This window comes from Moschus berezovskii, chromosome 3 (assembly GCF_049115385.1).
Source record: "Moschus berezovskii isolate FMDL1 chromosome 3, NW_MosBer_1.0, whole genome shotgun sequence".
Taxonomy (NCBI): Eukaryota; Metazoa; Chordata; class Mammalia; order Artiodactyla; family Moschidae; genus Moschus; species Moschus berezovskii.
The window spans coordinates 59925556-59951952 of record NC_142462.1 but is presented as its reverse complement, the minus strand read 5'-3'; the positions used below and the strand labels follow the sequence as shown (position 1 = coordinate 59951952).

The window sequence follows — 26397 nt, the reverse complement described above, 5'->3', positions numbered from 1 at the left end:
ATCTGGCACCTAGAATCTTGGGTCCAGTTTTAAAGTTGTATGTAAAATAAGATTTGACTTGGAGGAATTAAAATGTACTTCAATTGTTCAATAAGATTATGAGATTTTTTGATATTTTCTTGAAAATATCAAGAGCATTCAGAGCTAGAGATTTGAAATAATGTGTCTTTCAAATCAGATAGAGGTGGAGTAAATTTGTTTAGCAGAAGGCAGGTTGTCTCCTTTGAGGCCTAATCATGTGGGAAAGGAAAATCTAGCCAAGTTTTACGTCCATAAGATAACTCAGACTTCTTTAAAAATAAATTTTGGCTTTTCTCGGGAGTAAAGTATGTTTAAACCAACATTTTGGCTCTTAAAATTTAAACCTAGGGGTCTTTTAAAGGAAATTTAATCCCTGTGTTTTTGATTCACTAAATCCTAAATCATTACCCATAAACTGTACGTCTATCTAAGCTCTTTGATGTCTAAGAAATCTTTGAAATAATGTAAGCCCCCTTTTGTTCCAGAAAAAATAGGAAGTTGGTTTTTGTTAAGGGTCAGTAAATAGCATCTTCAAAAATCTGAGTTAGGTCTAAAATCCTGCAACCATGACAAAATGGATGTTTGAATGAGTACTAATGCATTTTTCTGATGCAATGTGGAAAATGTAAGTGCTTCTAAAGACCTTGCTTACTATTGGTATTCCATTGTAATCCTTACTAATGCCAAGGAAATTATTTTGGAACAACTCCTCTTTTTTTTATTGTGATATAAAGTTCAAATGTTTATCATTTTATCCTGGCACACAGTAGGTGCTCAGTAAATATTTTGTTAAATGTTATGTGAATGACTTCTGCCCAGAACCTTCCAGCTAATGTCAATCTTTTTATTCAGTATCAGTTTCCATCTGTCATATCTTGAAATGAGATCTATTCTGAGTCAATGACCTGATTCAACAAATTTTAAAAATAAACCATTTAACTAAATACATGGCACTTATTGAAATTCATTCTGTACCATGAAGAAACAGCCTTACAAAGAGTGCTGAAAATAGGAAGGAATTTCTAAGCTAATTTGATTAAATATTCAGTTGTTAACATATGCTTTCTAAAAATTGATTTTTCCCCCCTTTTACTGTTCCTGCCATCCTTCCATTCACCTTGACATGCTCACTGATTGAAAGCTTTGCACAGAAAAGGACAGGTCATTTGTATCTGTAAGCAAGAGCAGCAAGTTCAAACAGGCTTGGAAAACGTAATGCTATAATCATGCTGCTGCTAAGTCACTTCAGTCGTGTCCGACTCTGTGCGACCCCATAGATGGCAGCCCACCAGGCTCCGCCGTCCCTGGGATTCTCCAGGCAAGAACAGTGGAGTGGGTTGCCATTTCCTTCTCCAGTGCATCAAAGTGAAAAGTGAAAGTGAAGTCACTCAGTCGTGTCCGACTCTTAGCGACCCCATGGACCGCAGCCTACCAGGCTCCTCCATCCATGAGATTTTCCAGGCAAGAGTACTGGAGTGGGGTGCCACTGCCTTCTCCATAAGTTGCCATAATATGAGGGGAGAAAGGGGTACTCCACAATAATAGTGGTGTTTAGTTTTGCTCCAGTTGCATAGGTGTCACATCTTTGAACTCTATTGTGTAGGGGGAAAATACCTTCTTACTGTAGTTAGATTTCCGGTTTATGAGTGTGTATTTTCTGGTAACTAGACTTCCCCATATACAGACTTGGAATAAACATGTAGCTCTAAGTACAATTGAAATTCACATGATTAGAGTATTGAAGGCTATGGAGACAGTAATTTCTCTTCAAAAGAAAAAAAGTGGTATTTGGACGAAGGCATAGAACTGAATCATGGTCGTTGACATTCTTCTTGATACCATGTTGTGAATTTCTAACAACTCATCACATTTTTTCCCCAGAAAAGCTTTCCTGGTCAAAAGTGTGTTGTTTCTATATGACATTGGGGTGCCAGAATTTGATTTATTGTTGTTGTTTTTTTTAATATATCTGGTGGGGACAAAAAGGAAATCTGTGCTATTATGGTTTTGAAATGGAGGCTTTTTAGGTGAATCTGAAAGTTTGCTAACTACATATATTATCATTAAACTTGTTTTGAAATTTGTTTGTAGATAACAGTGTATACAGAGTAACTTATTTGTATGGTTTTGACATTCTTAATTTCTATTTCTATGGTTGACCAAACCATCAGTAATAATTATATATTCATGTGTTTGTACACATTCTTATTTAGGGGATTTTTTAAACTCTAAAGGTCTCACAGCCTAGTAAATGAGCAGTCAAATGCTTCTGTATTTGTACATGTGGAAAATGTGATTCAATTTAAGACATTTTTGCAATAACTCTCATGCTGCAAGTATAGGAAATAGATAATGAAGGAGAAGACCTGCAGGTTTTGCCAGGGCTTTGGGTCAGCAAGGTTAAAGGAAGGGAGAGGTGGGTGGATACACTTAAGGGTCATGGATTTGGGTGCATTGCAAGTCATGGAGTGTCCCATTAGTCAGGCTGCCACCTTCTGAATAGGAATAAAGTTAGTCAAAACTGTGTTTGGAATCAAGGGAAGCTCACAGGAAAATGATAGGCATATGATAAGCAAAGTTGAAACTTCCTTCAACTCTGTCACTTGTGGTTTGATTCTGGGAGAAACGCTAGACTATCATCTAGCCATTTCTAAATCAAGCCTCTTAGTCTGTCTTACTCTTAGCTACCAGTAAGGATAACAGGAATATGTAGCAGAAAAAGAAAGAACTTTGATTCTGCATGTCTGAGGCATGTCCTGTGCACTCTTTTAGCTACTTAAGAACACTGTAAATGAAATTCTGAGTTCTCAGAACAAATTGTAGAGTATTAAAAGAAAAACCAAACTTACAAATGTTTTACACCATTTTCATGACTAAAATGTTCTAGCGTATCAGGGTATTATAATGCATTCATTACTGTTAGAACCAAAAGTTTTTGCCCTTAAAACTGTGGTGGTTGGTGGTTTAGTAACTAAGTCATGTCCAACTCTTGCAGCCCCAGCCTGCCAGGTTTCTCTGTCCACAGGATTCTCCAGGCAAGAATATTGGAGTGGGTTGCTGTTTCATTCTCTAGGGGATCTTCCAACCCAGGAATCAAACCCAGGTCTCCTGCTTTGCAGGCATATTCTTTACCCACTGAGCTATGAGAGAAGTGTATCAAGGTATTGTAATGCATCTGTTACTGTTAGAATCAAGAGTTATATCCCTTAAAACTATATCCATAGTTACTTTTCGATTTGGAGTATCATCTGCAGTGGACATATATTAGCTTTTCTTGCAAATATTATTTCGAGACCATTTCTTTGGGTTTCAATTGCACAGAATTCATGCTGGAGTATGTGTAAGAATTGTACTTCTCATGTTCTAAACTTCGTTGTCTAAGAGTTGAGGAAAGCTTCTCTCGGGAGCTGCCTTCACTTCCTGTCTTTATGCTCCTCTCAGAATCTTAGGTGAGGGTCATTTGACTCTGGCTTCACGTTCAGGCAGAATCCCTCCAACACTGTCCAAAGTGAGCTTGTGACCTGACTACTATCTAATTAAGATAGACAGCAGACAGAGAGAATCATTTAGGGCCTGTATGAAACTCTGGACCTAAAATATTACCCTAGCTAGTTTTTTAATTGAGTGTAAAAGTGTACAATAAATATTTTAAGTTCTGTCATTTTATTTATATATAAAGAAGCAGCCAAAGCAAAAGTTGTTGAGAAAAGGAAATGTTCTCCTAACCGATATGAAGGTGCGTTTTGGACTTTTTAAAATTCACTCATAGTTCAGTTGGTAAAGAATCCGCCTGCAATGCAGGAGACCCTGGTTGGATTCCTGGGTTGGGAAGATGTGCTGGAGAAGGGATAGGCTACCCACTCCAGTATTCTTGGGCTGCCCTTGTGGCTCAGCTGGTAAGGAATCCTCCTGGAAGGTGAGAGACATGGGTTTGATCCCTGGGCTGGGAAGATCCCCTGGAGAAGGGAAAGGCTAGCCACTTCAGTATTCTGGCCTGGAGAATTCCGTGGACTGTATAGTCCATGGGGTCCCAAAGAGTTGGACACAACTGAGAGATTTTCACTTTCTGTCATATCAGAATTAAGATACCTCTAAATTTATTTCAGACTCACTAACCCATTTGGATTGTTCATTGAATTCTGTAAGTTAAGGTTCAATGATTTTAAACATTCTTCTGGTTTTCAAATAGCTTACCAAAAAAAATTGTTCTTTAAATCACTAGAAAAGTGCAGATATAACCCTGAAGAGTTTCACTATTGACAATGAAAGGTGACAGTCCTAGAATCTATGTCATAACTTGATTAATTGCTTTTCAAATGTTCTTAAGGATTCTGAATGAATAATGAGATTGGTGTTTAGTATCAAGGCTCCCTCACAATTCCTAAATGGGTTTTAATTTTCGGAGTTAAATAATCATTGTATCTAATTCATTTCTTTAACATCTTTAGACTGTTGGTTTTATTGAGAAGAGAACAGAGTATCTATTTCAATATGTTTTTCTTTTCCCTGATGTTATTCCTTATAGATTTCAATAATAATGGTTTTGAAATAAAAAGAGTCCAATTCTGGCATTTCCTCTTAATAAAGGTTATTAGATCTGATGAATTATATAAACATTACAAGGAATTCACTACAGAGATTATGATTATGGTACCATTTAATTCTCAAATCTGCCTTGCTGCCTGTTTAGATACTCAGTAAAAATGAGCATTGTGCATTAGGATAAATATTCCCTTGAGAACTTTTATTCTTGTTTTGGTCATTACTCATTTTGACCAGTCTATAGCACCTGCTTCTCTTATCAGCATATCTGTTTACTTGTCTGTAGTCTCGTTTTTACCTCTTGCCACCACAGTGATTGGGCTTCCCTGGTGGCTCATCTGGTAAAGAATCCGCATGCAATGTGGGAGATCTGGGTTCGATCCCTGGAATGGGAAGATCCCCTGGATAAGGGAACAATTACCTACTTCAGTATTCTAGCCTGGAGAACTCCATGAACTGTATAGTCCATGCGGTCACAAAGAATTGGACACAACTGAGTGACTTTCACTAATGCTTACAAGCTTCCATTATTCCTTCAAGTTCTTGAATCTCTTTGGCTCCCCTTCTCAGTGTAGTATCTTCACTTATAATTTAAAGAGTAAACAGAATCCTAAATGGTTTCCTATGTCCCCCATTATTACCTCCTTGCTTCTGTGTGAGATGATGAAATGGTCTTTTCACCTTATGGTCTTGATCTCATTCTTCCCCACATCTTTAAGTACCTTGCTCCATCTGTGCCACCTTCCCTACCAACCCCTCTCATCTTTAAAGCCTCTATCACTGTTTCTCACTCAGCCCTTACGCAACTTGCTTCTTCTAGGAAGAAAGAAAACACATATGTCAGACACCTGATAAGATCCTTAATATACAGTTACCATTAAGTGTTCACTCCTATTTCTGCCTTATCCTTTAAAGAATTTTTGAAAATCTGTAACTCATTTTTTTCTGCTGCCATTCATTTTTTAACTGATTTAACTCAAGCAGTCTGTTCCCTGCACTCAAGAAAGTATCCTCTAAACACTGGAAACCTCACTGCCAAATCTGACAGATAGTTCTTTTATACCACTTGACCCTTCTGTGAGATCTGATACTATACATCTTGCTTTTCATTTCTTGAAATTTCTCTTCAAGCTTCTGAAATGCCACTCAAACCTTTTTTTACTTTAAATATAAAGTTTAGATTCTGGTCCTCTTCAGGGTTTCATCTGAATCCCTCCTTTCTCTTACTGAACATGTCCATAGGTGATATCACTTACCTCCATGACCTCAAATACTCTCATGGGTCATTTCTGACTCCCCCGTTTCTCCTGACCACTATGCCCATGTTGTTGACCACCTTAAAGACACTGCCACTTGAGTGACAGATACCTCAGTTATTAACTGAAATATTATTTTTGCCCCCGAACTCTTCTCTGCCTATTTTCCTTACCTTTGACTATTACATACAAGATAGACATTGTATAATCATCTTTGACTTCTCAGTCTCCTTTGTGGTCAAAATCCATGTTGAATCACTGTCACATAAATTTCTAATTTACTCCTTTTTTTCTGTCCTATCCATATTGCCAGGGTTTTTGTTCAGGATCATTCTTTCATTTCTTAATTTATGCCATTATCTATTCTTCAACAAATTCTTATCAAGTGCCATGAAGGACACTATCTGCTGTGCTAAGTTGCTTCAGTTATGTCCTGCTCTTTGCGAGACTATGGACTGTAGCCCACCAGGCTCCTCTGTCCATGGGGATTCTCCTGGCAAGAATACTGGAGTGGGTTGCTGTGCCCTCCTCCAGGGGATCTTCCCAACCCAAGAATCGAACCTGTGTCTCTAAAGTCTCATGCATTGGCAGGCAGGCTCTTTACCACTGGTGCTACTTGGGAAGCCCTAATGACACTATGCCAAGGGCTAAAGATGGAGCTTGTAGCCTGGCGGGAGTTATGAATAAGTAAATTACAACATTATAAAGTCTAGATAAGGGAAAGGCAGGTTTGATGTATTAGCACTTGGGAGAGTTTCTAATCCCATCCTAGAGGGCTAGACAGGCATTGGTGAAGCCTTCACCTAGAAGAAGTGTTTCCTAAGATGAGACTTGAAGAGACAGGAAGAGTTAACCAGTTGAAAGTGAGGGCAGAGGTGTTCCATAAAGAGAGATCTACATGCTGAAACCCAGAGTAGAAGAATACATGGCTTGCTTCAACAATTCATACAAAGACAGAATGGCTGGAGCCTGGATTTCTAGGGAGGTGATGGCAAGTGTCAAAGTGGGAGAACTAGGCAAAAGCCACATCATGCATGGCTTTTAAGCTGTGCTAAGGAGTTGATCTATTTTTAAACATAAAAAATGTATAATCAGACCATCTTTTTAGAATGATCTCTCTGTTACATTGGGGAATGGGTGATCAGGGATAAGAAGGAAGAAGGAAGATCAAATAATAAATACAAGCAAGAAGTGATACTGCCCTGGGGATAGATACAGGTAGACATATTTAAAATACTTGAAGGGAGGAGTTAGGCATGATGGGAATGTGGGAATGGAGATAGGATATGGAACAGCACAACAAGTATCATGGGAGTAGATGGAGGTGCCAGAAGGTCTATCCAGCTGCTCCTTTGTAGTCTCCCTTTTCACCAACCTGTTGGCGCTGGTGTGCCCGAGCACAAGTTCTCTCTCCATTCCCTACACACCTTCCCTGGGTGGTCTCATTCATGTCATGGTATTTCATACCACTAATATGCAAACAGCTTTATAATTTAAGTCTCTGGTCCAGATCTTTCTCCTTAACTCCAGGGCTCAAATATCCAACTGCAAACTCAGTATCTCATTTTGGGTGCCTAAGAAGTATCTCAGGCATGAACAAAACTAAACTTCTGATCTTCACACAGCCCTGCCACACTTGCTCCACCCTCCTGCTCCTCAATATCTGTGACTGGCAGAGTCATTCTCCCTTTACCTAAGCCAAAATCTTGTAGCTTATTCTTGACTCCTTTTTTCCTCACACACCTCATCTCCAAATCCATCTGCAAATCCTTTTAGCTCTGTATTCAAAATATGACCAGAATTCAGTCACCTCTCATCATTTACTCCTTTCTCTTGGCCTAGGCGACCGCCATCACTCACCTAGACATTACAGCAGCTTCCCAATCCCCAACCGGCATCATGTCTCTGTTTTAGCGCTATCCCATCCCTTTGCCACCGGAAATCTTTCACACCTAGTCAAAGTGATTCTATTAAAATATAATCACTTCCTTGTTTACCACTCTGCAGTGGCTTCACATTTCACTCCAGTAAAAGCTCAAGACTACAAGGTCCTGCTTGCTCTGATTCTTTGTCTTTTCTGATATAATCTCCTAGTCACTGAGGTACAGGCTTACTGGCCCCTGTGCTGTGCATTCTTCATCCTCTGACGCTGTTTTGTTGTGTGATTTTTTTGCCAGTAACATTCATCAACTTCTTTTATTCACATTCTGAAACTGCTTTATTTGTTGAGAACACTTAACAAACAATATAAATACTTTTCGTGTGGAGCCCTGCATTTTTTTCTCAACACTTATTCATCAGCTTCTAATATACTACATGATTGATTTAGCCGTTTTATGTATTTGTTGTCAGGAACCACCTGCCACAAAGTACATTCCACAACAGCAGGCATGTTTGTTTTGTTTACTTATATACCCCAACACATCTTGCATATATTAGGCTCTCAATAAATATTTGTCAAATTTAGTCTTAAATAGCTGTTGAACAGGACTTCCCTGGTGGCTAAAGAATCAGTGGTAAAGAATCCGCCTGCCAGTGCAGGAGACACAGGTTCGGTCCCTGATGCAGAAAGATCCCACATGCCTCAGAGCAACTAAGCTTGTGAGCCACAACTATTGAGACTGTACTCTAGAGCCCAGGAAATGCAACTACTGAGCCCATGTGCCCTAGAACCCATGCTCCGCAACAAGAGAAGCCAGTACAACTAGGAGCCCATGCATCACAGCTAGAGAAAAATTCCACACAGCAATGAGGACACAGCCAATAAATAAATAAGTGCTTTCTAAAAAATAGCCGTTGAACATACAAAACTGATGCTTGAGAGATGGACTTCTGGACATAAAGAGATGAAGATACAGATCTAGGGGTCTTTGCTTTATTGGAAGTCTTCATCCATTATTGCCTGGGAAGATGCAGTGACCTTCTGTTAGTCTTCTGACCTCTAACTCCTTTCCCTTCCAATCCATTCACCACACTGTCACCAAAGTTGTCTAATCACAGTTATAAGTAGGCTGGTTTCCATGTCCTGATTAAAATTTCCCAGGGACTCTCCACTACTAAAAGCGCAGACCCCTCAGCAGGATGTGTAAGACTTTCTGTGATGTGCGCCGCCTTACCTTCCAACTTCATCCACACCCAGGCCCAGCCCACACAGCTTCTGTGCCAGTTACAGCATCCTAAACAGCCCTGCACATTCTCCCCACGGCACTTGCATGGGTGTTGTCTCTGTCCAGAGTATCTGTCTCCTGCCTTGACTGTGCCTTAACAACTGCAGCTTATCCGATATAGTAATATACTCTGAAATACTCTGTGGCCCCTCCGTTACCGTAGTTAGCTCTCCTTCCCTGTATTCCTCCAGAGATGTGTACCCGTCTGGAATGCACAACCTAGAGGGCAGTAATTGGGACAAGAGGCCGGAACTGCCAACCAGTGGGCAGCACCTGTATGGTTAGCAAGTTTTTTTGATATCTTGACCTCTTTTCTCTGATTGTCTCCTTCAAACACACATACCCTGCCCTGAATTATTTTTCCTTGATCAGTTATATAAATGCAATCCTGAGCACACTTGTTTTTAAGTTGTCCTAACCTTTTGGTTTATTGATTTTTCAAAGATGCAGAGTGTTTACTGAGGTTCAGATACTGGATTCTGTTCTTATTTTTTGTTCTGTTCTATTTTTATGAGGATTGCTTTGTTTGGCATTCTTTATTTAAAAGTATTTAAGATTTCTGTAGAAGGTTTTATTTGGATCTTTTATTCTCTGATTATTGATCTCAATGTAGTGATATTTACACGCTTTTTTCTCAACACAGAATTGCGTTATGTTTACCCAAGGAATCCACATTTATACAAAATGTGGCCAGTTTTGTTATTTCTTCCATTCACATTATTTTCTTGTTTTCTAAAAGCGTTTTTATACTTTACCTGAAAAGAAAATGTTATATACTGACAAAATTCACCTTGAAAAGTGTCCCTGGTTCACTTTACTGCCAGAGAGTCTACCTGGTAACTTTGATTTCCAGAAAAGTTCTCATGTGTGAGCAAAATAAAATTCAGACTTACCCTAAGAACTAAGTGCAAATAGTGGTAAAGGAGTGCACCCACCTCACTTGACCACTGCATATTTCAGGGTCACAGCCTGGCCTTTGGCATCCTTATGTGTCCCCTCTTTTTCTGTTTTTCCCTGGATGCTGCTCTCTCTTTATGTGACAGTGGCCATGACATAAATAGGTCCACTTACCACCACCATTTGATTTCTGCTCTAGGTAACACCGGAAGAGATTAATCAGTTATATAAACTCACTCCTGAGCACAGTTCTCCCCATTTGGAATTCACTGTGTCTTATACTGAGAGCATTTTCAACCACCGAGGGAGGGAAATGTCTGATTCATTAATGAGTAATGTACCGGCTTCCTCTCCGTGTCTCCCTTCAGTGGTTCACATTCAGACTGTTCAGTCAGGTTCTTCCTAATCAAATCCTGTAATTGAGTGCAACTGGAGAAGATTGCTAGGCTATTTTTTTTTTATATATAATTCGTGTACTTAGATGTTTCTCAAAAATGACCTGTGGGTTTGAGTTATCCAGGATTTCTGGATTAATTGAACAAAATCTGATGGCACTTCTGCACAATCTGAACTATAAAACTGCATCTTTCCAGTAGGCTGAAAAATATTTTTAAATAGTTTTATGGGATTTTAAGAATCTTAGCACTTCAATATTGAAAGTTTAATCTTCACATTTTCAAGGGCAGTGAAACATTCTTACCTGACCTACAGCTTGTTAATGGGACAAAGGCTGTCCATCAGTCAAGACACTGACAATTCAATGTATTTTCTGAACAGGACTTTTTAACAGTATGCACAATGATAAAACAAATGTCCATTTATTCTTAATTCCCAGAAGTTGAATACTTTCAGCCATTCTTAAAAGGACAAAGATATTTACTAACAGAGTAAGACTATGTGAAGGATAATCTCGAGAATATAATGGAATTCGGTTCTTTTTATCTTTACTAGTATCATATCAGAGTTGAACAATGATCTCAATCATATGTAACAGCTGGAAATGCAAGTTGGCTTTTTCTTGTGCAATGATTCAGTCATTTTCAACTTTTAAAATGTTTATTGGAAGAAGGGATACAGTACTAGATAAAAATCTGAGTAAGAGCACTATTTGGGTCTCTTTCAAAGAAACAATATTTGTGTAATAATCAGGAGTAATTGTTTAGAGCAGCCACCAAAATAATATTTATAACACATTAAAATCATTTTGTGCCATGTTTATTTTCTTCTCCAGAAACCTATATATGAATTTTAATAAGCTTTTTATTATAAATAAAGTATGTGAATAAATATAGAAATTCTTTTTCTGTTTCAGAAATTTCATGTCAGTGACAGGTTGCCATATAGACTGTAATAAGCACACAAATCTTTTCCTTGATTTTTAGGAAAAAAAAAAACCTTTACTTTTATATGGTTATATCTTCCCAGGATATTTAAAACCACCTGTTATGAACAGGTTACCTTGATAATCACTTCAAAAACAGCATATTTTAGACACACAGCATCAAAACAACAACAGCAACCCCCGGAAAAAGCATGCACTTTTGCAACATGTGTGTGCTATAAAAACCTAAAAAGTACAGTTCTACTCCAACAGATCGGTTTGGCCAAAATAGTTTCAATCTAAGTTCTGTTAATAAAAACGGTAATTATTCCTTTATTTTTCTCCGTTTGCTTACAACTCATACTGTCATGTAATATACATTCATGGGACATAATTATACTAAAATTTTATTCATTGTTCAATATGAAATTCAATTAAACATTCTGTATACTCATTTGCTAAGCCTCAGTGGTGATGTGGATTTATTTTTCTTTAAGGAGGTAGAATAATAGTTCCTTCCTGGAGAAGGAAATAGCAGCCCACTCCAGTATTCTTGCCTGGAGAATTCCATGGACAGAAGAACCTGGTAGGCTACATTCCGTGGGGTCGCAAAGAGTCGGACACAACAGTGACTAACACATGTTAGTGTGGAAAGCCCTTACAGTGGCCTTTGTCTTAGAGTACAATTTAAGAAGGACTTCAGGAACTTGAAATAGCTTTAGAGGAAAACCGCAAGATGGCCAAAGGGTAGAAAAATAAGAAATAATACTATTTAAACTGTGGATGAGAGGGATAAGGTGATGAAAGAGTCAGCAAGTATTTGGAGTGGGCTTACCCAGTGGACTATGCCAAGTTCCTCATTTTTGATGAGGATAGGCAGAAACTGGCTAAGACACAACTTAGGAAGACGAGCATAAAAGCAGCATTTATTGAATGCCAAATTCCAGTGTCTCATAATTTATCTGTAACCCTCCTGTACAACCCATGGATGTGTACCCTAGATGAAGAAACTGATGCTCAGGGTCAGAAGGTATATAAATGGTAAAGCCCAGATTCTCATCACATTGAAGTGTGATGACACCGAAGCCTGTACTCTTTCCACTACACACGCCCTCTTCTCCAGAAGGCTTTTGAGTTATTGGAAGCAATGTTGTCAAGCAAAATAGTCTGTAAATATTAGACATAAAATTAAATTGTGTATTTTGATTCATTTAAATGTGGTCATATAAAAGAGTAGTCACGTGGGGAAAAATCATGAAGACTCCTTATGTCCCTTTGACTATTAGAAATCATCATCGAGGTAGTGTCTGGCTACATTAGAAAGGATTTTTGACATGTATTATTTTATCTTAAGTCAGTTTAGGTTTTTTGATGATAATAACACTTAAGTGTTAAAACTTTAGACCTAAGAATTAAATGTTCCACAAGGCATGTTTTAAAATTTGCTATTTCAACAATCCAGTATATCTGTCACTTTTCAATTTAGGTTGCACATTTAGATCTTTAACATTTATCTTACTGTCTTCAAATCCACAGACTGTACACTTTTTGAGGATAGAAACTCTCTATACAGGGGCATGGTACACAATGGGAGCTCACAAATATTTGATTAATATTTGATAAGATATGACTTCATAAGTGATGAGTGTTTATAAATATAATATTTTAAATGTCATCAGGAATCTCCTCCTGGGATCTTCTTTCCTTGACTTTGTTTTTATGGGCATCCTTTTTAAATTAATGGAAATAATATAAAAATGTAGAAAGGGCTAAGAATTTTCCTTAGTATTTCACTCTGGTAAGTCATCCTGGAGAATTTAGCCATGACTGTTTTTATGACTGCAATTTCCTTAATACGGGCCCTCAGCCATTTTCCATCATCATAAATCCCTTTTATATACTTAAAAGCAGGATTGAAGTGTTTTCTAGTTTTTATATCCTGACTCTTCACTTAGATACATTATTTCTATCATTGATAGAAATATTTCTATCAAATACATTATTTCTATTTTTATATTAAGTAAATATTGGGGAAGAATTTGAAACTATAGAGCAGGATAAAAACTACTATAGCACCTCAGAAATTTTACCTAGAAGATACTTTCCAAATGCAGAATGAAATATTTAATTATTCAAGTAAAATAAAGAAACCATCTTTTCCAGTTACTTGAATATTTTATATAAGGCTTTTTTTGTGCACTTGAGTTTGAATTCATGTTTGTAGAATCTTCGAATGGACATTATTTGGTCAAGACTTCTTCAGGCACAAGAAATAAAAAAATCCCAATGAAACTACTGATTAAAAAAAGAGAAAGAAAGGAGGAAAGGAAAAATTTACTGGTTTTTATTAGATGAAGACGACCCAGGAGAAATGGATACTTCAGCAATAACACTAGTGAGTTGCCTTTCTCCATGTCTAGGATATTCTGTCCCTCGGGTCATTTTCATGCCGAGGCAGGCTTTTTCCACACAGTGACAAAATGGTCATCAAACACTACAAATTAACATCATCCTTAGGGCTGGTGATATTTAAGAGAGAGAGCGATCTCCTCCCAGTATCTGTATTAAGCCCCAAAAGACTGTTTGCCTTGCTTTAGTCACATGCTCACTTCTGACCAGGCTCTGGGTCAAAGGAATAGAATTCACTAACAGACCAGCCTGGTTTGCAAGCTAACCTTCAGGTGAGGAGGTGATTGACAGCCTCATTAGATAGGGGAGAGTTTTCAAAAGAGTTGCCAGTAGTAGAGAGAGTTGGGGCTGTGCAAGTAAATACAGAAAATTTTTTCAAAATATTGTGCCTTTAGAACAGAAATCTTTTCCAGGAAATACAAATAATTTGAAACAGTCCAAATAAGCATCATATTTTTTGAAAAAACAGAAATACACTTATAAAAACTAGATTGCATGTTTTTCATATTTTACATAATATTTTATCCTCTTTGAATCTCAATTTTTTCATAAAACATGGGATTTTTCCATTTTCCTTAAAAAAATGTGAGCAATGCTTATTTTCTAAGAAAACATTCAGATTAGAAGAATTTATGTAATGGACCGAATCTTGTAAACTATAAAGCACCGACTTTATAGTTATAAAATATTATGATTTCTAAGAAAATTCCTAAAGAAAGCAAACTTACCCATTTCAAAGTTTTAAAAGCGTCTCCCTTACAAAACCTGTTCCATAACACCTGTCATATTTTTTCGTGGGCATTGGTACTTGCTTACAACATAGGGACTTCCTGTGGCACAGACAGTAAAGAATTTGCCTACAGTGCAGGAGACCTGGAGGCTCTCCCTGGGTTGGGACAATCCCCTGGAAAACCGAATAGCTACCCACTCCAGTATTCTGGCCTGGAGAATTCCATGGAAAGAGGAGCCTGGTGGGCTACAGTCCATGGGGTTGCAAAGAGTTGGACGTGACTGAGCAACTTTCACAACACAGGCATATATGCTTTGAGACAAGTTTTTGTTGATGAGGACAGTGATGGTGACAGTAGTAATGGTGATAGACACAGGTAGTTAATAAGTTCTTAGAGAATTAAGTATATTTCTAGATTTCTAGGGTATGAAAAGCCCAATGAAAGCACGTTACAATAAATGAGAAAACTAGAGGCAGATAGATGGCATACAGAGTTGAGTAGGTGGTATTACCTTTAGGTTAAGCTAGTATTTGTAGCTAATAGAGCAGTCCTCTTTAAAGGAAATACCCCTAAATACCAAAACTTTAATAACAAAGGTGCCATTGAGATAATCACTCCCAGGAAATATGTTGCCAGTGAGATTATCTTAACTATCAACTGAAAAGAAATACAGAAATGTTTTATGAATGATTCAGTTTCACCTGCTATGTGCATGACATTTTAATAGAATGAATTAGTCAGTCTGTTTGAATCATCTTTACGTGTTCCTTTTAGTAAGGATCTCAAAGTTGGTTAAATGGCCAGCACTATTTCAGAAAGAAAGAAAAAACAAACAGTAAAAAGACATTTTATATTGAAAGCCTGATCCAAGCATATCACAGGAATAAATATATCAAGGCAAAAATATATGAAAGATGAAAGTATTTCTGGAGTCACTCCCAACATAAATATTAAAATTGCTCACACAGCCTGATCTGGCAGATGATCGAGAAGAAAAAGAAATGCCAATTCAATGGAGTAAAACATAGTTGTAGAAAACAGTCTCAGAGTTGCATATTATTAGAGTTGAAATATACTTCAAAAGTTCATCGTTTCAACCGAGGGGTATGCTTGTAGGTATTTAATAACCATCCCTCCATGGGGGGAAGCTCTAATTTGTAGTGTTTGCAACTTCTATGGTGTAAATACTCCCACCACGGCCGATGTCAAGCTACCAAGATGAGGTCACTGAACATGAGTTGGGAAGAGATGCACACGATAAGCTCCCGTTAGCTGGTTCCAGAGGACTCCATCACACAACTTGTTCAACACTAATCTTGCAAATAAGAAAGCAGCTAAAGCCAAAGGAACTGGATGAGTGCTTTGGGGTCGTACAACTATGTAGCTATACTGCCACAACTAAAACTCAGGGTAATGCCCCCCACCCCATGCTGAGCTTCACTATTGTGAATGCATCGTGAGGAAAGGATCACGACTGGTTGATTGCTAGACCTGCCTGACTCCCTTAACCTGGTTAATTTTCCCTTGAGGGGCTCCCATAGACATTTCCATGTTGAGTTTAAACTGTCGTCTGTTTGCTTCCTTGAGATATCACTGAGATTTGAAAGTGTTTTACTTACTTTTGTATCTTCAGCACCCTGCACAGTATCTGGAACACACTACATGGTCGAAAAGTATTAGTTGAGCACAGGAGCAAACAATAATAGAGATATTTATTGGCTTAAAGTGCTGCTCATGGGGGTTTATGAGCATTCATTCACTGAATCCCCCTCTCAGAGTGACCATCACAAGAGACAGGTGCTGTAACCACTCCCATATTTCAGATGAGAAAATAGATGCTCCAAAAGATTTACCCACGGTCACAGGGACAGTGAATGGACTCAAACCCTGCAGTCTGTCTCTCGACCCTGTGCACTCAATCACTCAGATGTCAGTTTACTGGCAGTATCATCAGGGTGTGTAGCTCAGCAACATATATTTCCAGAAGTATTCCTCCACTACTTGTGAAGGACACATATTTCCTGGAGAAGATCTAATCTGACCAATACACACCATTGTTAATGGGGACTTTAATTGGAATGATCAGTAAAATAGGATGTTTGTTTTCTTTTTATCTGAGGATTAAACAGAAACCCATATTTTAATTTAAAATTCTGTTGACATGGGCCCTAGTCCTGTATTTTTGCTTTAATAAATTTTTTTAAATTAACCTTTCTTTGATTTCTCAACCTGAAAAACTGCATCACTCTTTGCTATCGAGAAAATGTAAAGAAAGTATAAGAGACTGAGTTACTAACTCCAGGGGTATTCTGCATGGTTTTTTCCTTAAATAGATGTTTTTTCCTCCTTCCCTACTGGTTTTCTTATGATTTGCCATCTCACTAAGCAAGATAACAAAGAAACCTATTAATGCATTTGTATATTTTCTTAGATTCTAGTTGATTGAGGTTTGTATCGTGAAAGACTTAATGTACCAGCCTTAAGATATGAACCTGTTTTTTAAACATAATATAATACTTCAGATTTTTTTAAAAGATCGTTTTGAAGGCTCCCTCAAAAAGCCTAGAAGAAAAAAGTCATTCACACTCCACACTATTAATGGGCATCAATTAAGATGCAATTTGGTTGTAGTACTTTATTTGTTCTTTTGGCAGTGATAGTTCATTTATATTCTTCCCTTATTATTTTTCTAGAGAAAATACAGTGATTAATTATGTATTAGACTAATATTTCCAATTTCAGGAGATACAGTGATACCATTTTGAGAAGTGCATTTAATTTTTCTGCATAATATATTCTAGAAGGTTTAGGCATATATTTGTAGTTTTGTATTGTCTTCTAATAGGACAACTTGTCTTGAATCCTTTTCTTAACAATCCTTGCTATTCCCACCACCAGCACCAAAAATTTTCTAGTATATTTCAAATTAATGAGAATTATATACAAAAACAGCACATTTAAGTGTTTATAAATATATGTACACAACACATGTAAGAGTCATATATATATATGTATATCACACACACATATGTAACCGAGCAAATTGCTTTCAACGATGAGATCTCTTTTTGATACTTAGAGTAGTCATGTGAGGCCATTGGACCCTGGGACTCAGAGGTGAATGAATGAATTGCCGAAAGTCACACAACCAGAAAGGGAAAGGGCCAGAACCAGAGCTCTGTCTTGCTTCTGCTCCGGTGCACTCTCCCTCTTAGCTCAGGAAGCTGCTTCAGTGTTAGTGAAGCATTCAGCAGACTGCACAGATTCCTGTCAGCCAGATGTGGGACCAAATCTGGTTCTGTGTGACTTTTGGCAAGTTTGCTTGTCTAGAAGTGGAAAATAGTAATACTTCCTACGTCACAGGGTGTTTATGAAGAGTATATCAGAGGTTCAGCAGAATGCCTGGCACGTGGTGTAGGCACTCAATACATATTATTGTTATTTTTACTATTACATGGTTTATTCCTTATTGAAGCTCTGCCTTGCCCTCTGGTCCAACTATAATTTTGTGGCCTTTAAAGCCTATATCCCCTAATCAGATGCCTTCATTTGGATCCTGAAAATCATTGTGTCCTTAACCTTCTTTCTTGTTTTTTTTCCGTATCTCATGAATGTGAAGAGGAAGTCATATACATTGTGTCTTATCTTCAGGAAGCCCTAAAAGCTACTATACAATCCTTTCTTTCATTTCTTGCTGACCTCAGTTTCATGCCCTGCTGTAGATATTCTAAACTTTCTCCTACACCCTGAAGTCCCTGGTAACTCCTGTGTATCCATCAATTTCAACAGATAATCATATACCCTAATTTATTTTTAGATATTGAGATCATATGCCCTAAACTCCTTAAATGTCCCTATATCTTTATCTGACATCTCATCCTCTCCTGCTGTCTCAGAAAGAGAGGCTTTTCTTACATTTCAGGGCTCTTGGAAATGCCTCGTCTTGCTCCCTTGGAATGTTGATCAAGTATTTTTATCTCCCTCACTTGCCCTTTTTGTTTTCCCCACTTCTCTAGGTTCAACTACTTGTATTTCTCCTGATTGTGTCACATACTCTCTCTTGCCACTGTATCTTTGCACAGTGGCTCTCCCACTAGAAATTTCCATTCCTCGTTGTCCTTCAAGACTCAACTCTAGCATCATTTCTAGTATGGCTGTTTGCCCTTCCTACAGACTGCCGTAATTTCTGTCAACCCCATGCTTCTACCAAGTGACTGTGAGGTTCCCAGGAAAGGTACCGTGTTCTGTATTCCCAGCATCTACCACAGTGTCTGGCCTTTAGTAAATACCCAACAAATGTTAGAAGGAAAAGAGACCTACAAATGAGTGTGTGTATTTCCTACAAATTAAAGTCCCCTCAACCCTCATTGTCCTTCCTTTGACAAGCATTCTGCTTTCTCATCACACATTCCCTTTCAATTCAGTGTCTGATACCACTGTTGAATCTACTGAAAGTACTCTTGTGAAGGTCAACAAGTAGCTTTCATATGGATTAAATCCACTTTCCTGAGCCTTTCACCCACCTTCTATGACACAGTGCAGTACTGGCTCTCTTGACACCTCCCTGAACTAACTTACCTCCCTTGACTTCTTCGCTACTTTTTCCAGTGTGCAAATTGCCAAGACCTGGTTCATTTGTCTTCTCTTTCTTCACCTCGTCCCTCCAGGAACATAGTCATTCTTGATATTAACCATCACCTCTGTGCAAATAACATGCAGTTTGTTTCTATTCCAATTACAATCCCATTTACCCCACTAAGATCAAGTTGTGGAGTTTCATTCTTTCTAATGCAGAGATGGCAGATATTTGGCACTCATGCTTCTGCTTGGCTCTGTCTCATCTAAGAGGGATATTATCTCACCCAAAATCAGTTGCGCTACTTTCTCAGTATGAGCAGGCTTCTCAGAATTTTCATTATTCTCCTCTGTCGCTTGGTACTAATGCTACCTGCTTGGAATCTTCATTCTTCACTTACTTCAGATACCTGCTTACTGGTAAGCAGCGTAAAATCTATTAGTCATCCCTGTAGTAGATCATTTGCATTCATTTCTCAACAACACATCAGACTCAACATGTTTAAAGTGAGCTTATCATTTTCTTCGGTCTTTAGCCTTACTTCCTCCTGCTGACTATCCCAGCTGTGTAACTTGTTCCATTCCGCTTTTTCCCAGATTATACTGCTTATCCTTTACCTTGTCTTTTGTGCTCCACCAATTTAGGTGTCAAACCTTATTTATTCAAATAACTCTCACTCATCCCTTTCTTTCTATTTTTGGGGCCACCATCTTGCTTCTGGCCCTTTTTACCTGGTTGTGGGCTATAATAACCTGTCATCTGATCTTCTCATTGCCAGGTTCTACCTGCTCTAAGTCACTTTGCCTCCAGATCACTCTTCCTAGAGTAAAACCTTTCTCATATGACTCTCTACCTCAGAATCCTTCAGTGACTTTCTATTATCTTCTAAATAATTCCCATAATTCCTGTCAATTTGGTAGGATAAAATTATCTTTGATTTTGGAATCAATAAGATTTGGATTCAGGTTCTGGCTACTACACTTATCTGTTCTGTGACTTTGAACTTACTGTTTAATTTTTATTCACTCACTTATTCAACATATATTTATTGAACACCTTCTTTGTTCTAGGCTCTATATGAAGCCCATGAGATAGAGTGATGAGCCAAACAGGCATTGTCCTTTTCTTCTGGATCTCAAATGTATTGGACTTGTCCATATTTCTCATGATCATAGTAATCCCAAGTACAGGCCATACTTTCCTCTCTTGATGCTTTTAGCTTCTGGTTTTTGCTAAAAAAAAAATCATAATATCATGTACTATAGTAATTTGCATATGTGCATCATATCTCAGCTTCAGTTTAAGTTCACTGAAGGGTAAGTGCCATGTCCCATTTCCCAAACTGCAAGCACAGAACCATGCACAGTGAATTCTGTTGTGTTTTTATGGACCTCAGGTTAGTCTTTGGCATAATTACAGTGCCCAGTATTTGTAGAGACTCCTTTTGTCCTGTCAGAATTACACATTTTTTAAAATGAAGGGGAAGTAGTAGCTATTTGGTTTCTGTTCCTTCTAAGGCCTCTCTTTTCCAAACCTGCCTGTAACTATTATAAGTAGAACTCACAATGTGCACCTTAAGTTTTTAAAATCTGAATAACAAGTCCACTCTTGCTTCCTAGTAGAAATACTGTCCATGCACATAAAATGGAATGTTAAAATAACGTTCTTTTAACTAAATAGCTTTTGACTTGGTAATTAACAATATGTTGTTTTTCCCTGAGAAATAATTCCAGCACTTTAGTGCTAAAGATTATATTTTATACATTTTTAGCTTGTTGTTTTTACATCCCCAGTGATCTTACATTAAGTTAAGCATTTGTCTATCCAAAACAATAGGTCAGTTATAGCCAAATTATAGCCATACCTTTTCTCTGCACACAAAATCCTATAAACAGCATGTGATCATATTGCTTCTAGAATTTATGATTGTTTTCTTCCAAAAGGAAGCTAAATTTAGCTTAGTAATTCTACATGCTCCCAAGGAAACAATGCCTGCTGTGATTTGTAGAGTAAATGAATCTGAACCACAGTTCCTTTACTTGACTAACTGAGAAAGTTTAAATATCACCCTAGTCATTAACCACAGATATTAAACCACATGAAACAACCAGCAAGGGGTTAAGAAAGAAATGTGCTATTTTTCTGACTTCACTGCTGAATGAGTCTAACTTAGTTGTTGTATCGTTCTTAATACAGAACATTGTTTGCATCTTATAATGGTTCTCTAAAATTACTTGTTTGTGGCTTGAGTTCTAAAATTAAAACTATGTAAAGTCATGTCCAACTGCACAATGCATCTTTATGTGAAGCCCAGCTAGAGTTTTTTGTTTTCACTCAATGTAAAAATTCCAGTTAGGAAGATTTGTTTCTAATAGTCTAACTGGTATAGTTCTCTCAGTTTCTTCTTCTTTGTTTCTAATGACAACTAAATTGCTCTTGCCTTGAACATCTTTTGGCAGATAAAATTCTCACCATGAAGGCCCCTGCTGTGCTTGCACCTGGCATTCTTGTGCTTCTGTTTACCTTCGTGCAGAAGAGCGATGGGGAGTGTAAAGATGCACTAGTAAAGTCCAGGATGAATGTGAACATGCAGTATCAGCTTCCTAACTTCACTGCAGAAACATCCATTCAGAATGTTGTTTTGCACAAACATCACATTTACCTCGGTGCTATTAACTACATTTACGTTTTAAATGACAAAGACCTTCAGAAGGTTGCTGAGTACAAGACTGGGCCTGTGCTGGAACACCCAGATTGTTTCCCATGTCAGGACTGCAGCCACAAAGCCAATTTATCAGGTGGTGTTTGGAAAGATAACATCAACATGGCTCTGCTTGTTGACACGTACTATGATGATCAACTCATTAGCTGTGGCAGTGTCCACAGAGGGACCTGCCAGCGACATGTCCTTCCACCCAACAATACTGCGGACATAGAGTCAGAGGTTCACTGCATGTACTCTCCTCAGGCAGACGAAGAGACCAGCCAGTGTCCTGACTGTGTGGTGAGTGCCCTGGGAACCAAAGTCCTACTGTCTGAAAAGGATCGATTCATCAACTTCTTCGTGGGCAATACCATAAATTCTTCTTACATTCCAGATCATTCATTGCACTCGATATCGGTGAGAAGGCTAAAGGAAACGCAAGATGGTTTTAAGTTTTTGACAGACCAATCCTATATTGATGTTCTACCTGAGCTCCGAGATTCCTACCCCATTAAGTATGTCCACGCCTTTGAAAGCAACCATTTTATTTACTTTTTGACAGTCCAACGGGAAACTCTAGATGCTCAGACTTTTCACACAAGAATAATCAGGTTCTGTTCCGCAGACTCTGGATTGCATTCGTACATGGAAATGCCTCTGGAGTGTATTCTGACGGAAAAGAGAAGAAAGAGATCCACAAAGCAGGAAGTGTTTAATATTCTCCAAGCTGCATATGTCAGTAAGCCTGGGGCTCAGCTCGCTAGGCAAATAGGTGCCAACCTGAATGATGACATTCTGTACGGGGTGTTTGCACAAAGCAAGCCAGATTCCTCAGAACCAATGAATCGCTCTGCTGTCTGTGCATTCCCTGTCAAATATGTCAATGAGTTCTTCAACAAGATCGTCAACAAAAACAATGTGAGATGTCTCCAGCACTTTTATGGCCCCAACCATGAACACTGCTTCAACAGGGTAAGTCACACAGGTTCCCTACTTGCAAATTATGAGGTACATGTCAGAATAGGCATCAGTCTAAAAGAGAATATCAAGGGCTTTTTGGTGCTTGGTAAATGGTATTTATCGAAATGTTTGCAAATTCTTTGCAAGAAAATTTAGAAATTGAATCTTCACTTAAGGATAGAATCATAACTTGAGAAGTTAATGTGATAGCTTAAAGAAAATATAAAATATTTTTACAGTTTGGGTTTGCATGTTTGCCAACATTTTTCTGATTATTAACTTTACTTCTCATATAAGCTTTAGTAGTTCTGGTCAGATGTACATAAAGTTAGTACAACAGCAGTTCTGTAAAGCACAATTATTGAAATGCCATGCAACCTTTACAACATTTAGAACAAGATACTTAATTGTAGGTGTTAAAGGCTTTTTTTTTTATTTTAAATGAGGTCCCATTCACTCACTGATGTATGAATTGTCTATATTCTTGGCTTTACTTAAAGAAACTTAACTAAAAACAAACAAAAAACTCTTCTAGAATGTTGATACATTAAACATTTTTAAGTGCATTAATATGCTTCTCTGAATTAATTAGAAAACTATGGAGAAACTTTGCTCTCAGATTCCTCCTTTGGATCTTGGCTTCAATGCATGAAGTCCTACTTGAATGGGCATGTATCTACCAAGTTCTGATATGGTGCTTTTCTCCTGGTTGACATTTGATGTCTATAGATGTATAACAACATGAAATGGTATTTTCACAGGAACTGTTAGGGAAATTCTTTGTTGCTTTGATTTAAATATGGTAAAGGATACCAACTATACACAGAGATTTATCCTGCTGGTCATCAGATCATTTAGGGCTAGCATCAAATTGAGAGGAAGAACATCAAATTGGGAGTCCATTGTGGCCTTGCACTTTCTTGGTGGGGACCCAGATTTGAATATTACAGACTCGCTATGCCTCCTAACATAAGGAACACTAGTGATCATAATTGGATGAACAAATGTTGTAGCTTTTCTAAAGACACCTGACTTTGAAAATGTACATCTCCCTTACTAACAGTTTTCAGTCTAAGTGGTAAAGGTTATAATTGCAAGCAGGAAGAATGTTACACATGTCCTTGATAAAAGAAAGTATATAATTTGCAGATGGGTACCAAGGACATATGAATTCAGAAACGTTTGTTTTACTTTTGCTTAAATGTCTAGGATACTTCTCCAGATGGAAACTCTACATAGTTTATTTATAAAGTTAGAAAAATGCTTCGGAGAAAATGAATCCATCTTTTAGTGAACTAAAGCCATAACTTACTTCCTTCCCTCTCCAAAGCCTATGAATATACATAATATACATACATATAAATTCCAACTAAGACTTATTTCTCCCTGAATACATTTTAATATGTGTTGCAAAATCTGTAAGAAGCAATAGGATTGCTCATGAGGCTACCCCTTTTCCTTACTAGAAAATGCAAAAGAATGAAAGGAAACAAATAAACTTTCAGAAACCTGGGAATTAGGAAATAAAATTGTAATATTAATAGCATTTCAGAGAAAACACTTTTCCTGCATCCAGTAAATTGCTTCAGAAACATAAGTTTAGAAATGAGTCTATTGGAAATTCCTGCAGAGCCTCTAAAGCACACGACTTAGTTATTTAAATCTTGTTTAAATTTGTTGAAAACTAAAGAGACTTTACCTTACAAGGATGTATTGATATCTTATCTCTTTGCTTTATTTTGTACATTTCAACCCCCAGGTATAAAAGTATTTATCAATTCTAGAAATTCTCAAAACACAGCTGAACTTTATCCTACCCCATTGACATTTTTAGTGTTCCAAGAGGAACAAAAAGGCAGGATTACCCAATGAAATTCAGGTCAGTTTTATCACCCAGGAAAAATGCCCAAAATGCACCAACCACACCTGAAACTATTATCACTCCCATCGCAAAAATTCTTGTGGGAAACAAGATGAAACTTGCCAACATAGTCTTCTTACGAGGGAAGCCAACTTTATTACTAGCCAAATTCCATAAAGACAAATACCTTCAAATCTCTTCATTTATTTGCCTGTTTATCTTTTCTGGTTACTGAAGGTCAGAATTCTTCCAAGAATGAAACTACCCACATTCTCAGTTTTCATATACCCGCCACAGAAAGACCTCAGGTTTTTCCAATAACCAACATACAGACATTTCCCAGCTTCATCTTAAAATGAAGGCACCTAGAGCCATTACTCACACAAAACCAAATGATTTACAGAATCAAATAAGTTTGGAAAGACTCTAAGCAACACAACTATTCCATTTTGTCTTGGCAAATTTACTTGGCAGAGATATCAGGTGACCCAACCATTTCCTGGAACTGAGTTTTTATTTTGGCATAACGTTTAGTGAATAGATACATATATTATAGTTTTAACATGTCTAATCAATCAGATCTTTATAGAGGAACCATTGTGTGCTCTGTGGACAAAGAAAGCTGCAGCGCTGACTTTCCATTGAGGCTTTGAGAGCATGTTTGCAGCAGCAGGGGTTTTCTGGCCCTCCTTGAGCTTCTGCCCTGTACAAAATGTATCTCTATCACAGGATCAGACAGAGCACCAGGAAAGGGTCTTTTAGATTTTAAGGGTCTGCTAAAGCTGAAACTGCAATACTTGGGCCACCTCATGCGACGAGTTGACTCACTGGAAAAGACTCTGATGCTGGGAAAGGTTGGGGGCAGGAGGAGAAGGGGACGACGGAAAATGAGATGGCTGGATGGCATCACCGACTCTGTGGACATGAGTTTGAGTGTACTCCGGGAGTTGGTGATGGACAGGGAGGCCTGGCGTGCTGTGATTCATGGGGTCACGGAGAGTCGGACACGACTGAGCGACTGAACTGAACTGAACTGAGCAGTATCAGACCTGACTTGCTTATTTTAGATCATGTATTATGTTGCTTTTTTCACTCTCACATTCTATAAAAGTGTATGTGCAAACTTTCATATACATCTTCTCATATTGATGACATCACTAAAACCCTCTTTCGAGTTATCTGATAGTTTCCAGAGCAGGTCGTCTTTACCTCTTAGTTATCTGTACTTCAAAACTCGTTGATTCCCCATATGATGCTGTTTCTGGAAATTTATCCCACGCCACAGATATCCATTCATGTACTATTAGTGTTGACTATTAGTTTTGTTCTTCATCTTTATAGTGTAACCATTTTCTTTGTTGCTTTTGAAAGTGACTGCTAAAGGGTTTGTTCACAGTGATTTCTGCCTTTTAGAATTAGAGATTCTACATCAAATAATTAAATCTTTGGTCTTAAAAGTCTTTACTGCTCTTTTTACACATTCATCATTCACCCTCTGTAAGCATTCTAAATTAGTATTGATTGAAGTTTAATGTGTGTTCCCTAAACACTACATTGTTATTCAACATAAAGTAACTGAGAAAATGCCACATAATCTGGAGACTTGGAAAATCCCCAAATTTGGGCATTAAAAAAAACCCTCATCTTCTATTTTGGGATAAACTATTAAAAATTCACTTTAAGCACATTGCTTGGATCTCCAGCAGTGTCATATAAGAGATTTAGTAACATGACAGTTATTCCAGGAAAAAACTAGAATCAGTATACATTGGCCTAATTTCTTCCAAATAATATTGAATAAAGGAATTTTTTGCCCTCAAATCAGCAAAGATCCTGTTCCCAAAATTACAGTATACTTACTAACAGAAGTGGAATTATGCGTTTTTGAAAGATTTTTAATCAAAGTTGAAATGAAAAAGGGGTCTTTGAAATATCTCTCAACTGTCTAAAAA

At 37.7% G+C, this 26397-nt stretch overlaps 1 protein-coding gene across 3 annotated transcripts in view; it reads left to right on the top strand.

Annotated features, from left to right (window-relative positions):
• Positions 1 to 26397, top strand: part of MET (MET proto-oncogene, receptor tyrosine kinase) — a 124197-nt gene that overhangs the window by 7690 nt on the left and 90110 nt on the right. For all 3 annotated transcript variants that reach the window (XM_055420820.2, XM_055420818.2, XM_055420819.2), the window contains one exon: positions 21380 to 22596. In XM_055420820.2, coding sequence (XP_055276795.1) covers positions 21394 to 22596 — 1203 coding nt within the window. In that variant the 5' untranslated portion in view covers positions 21380 to 21393. The remainder of the gene's footprint in view (positions 1 to 21379; positions 22597 to 26397) is intronic.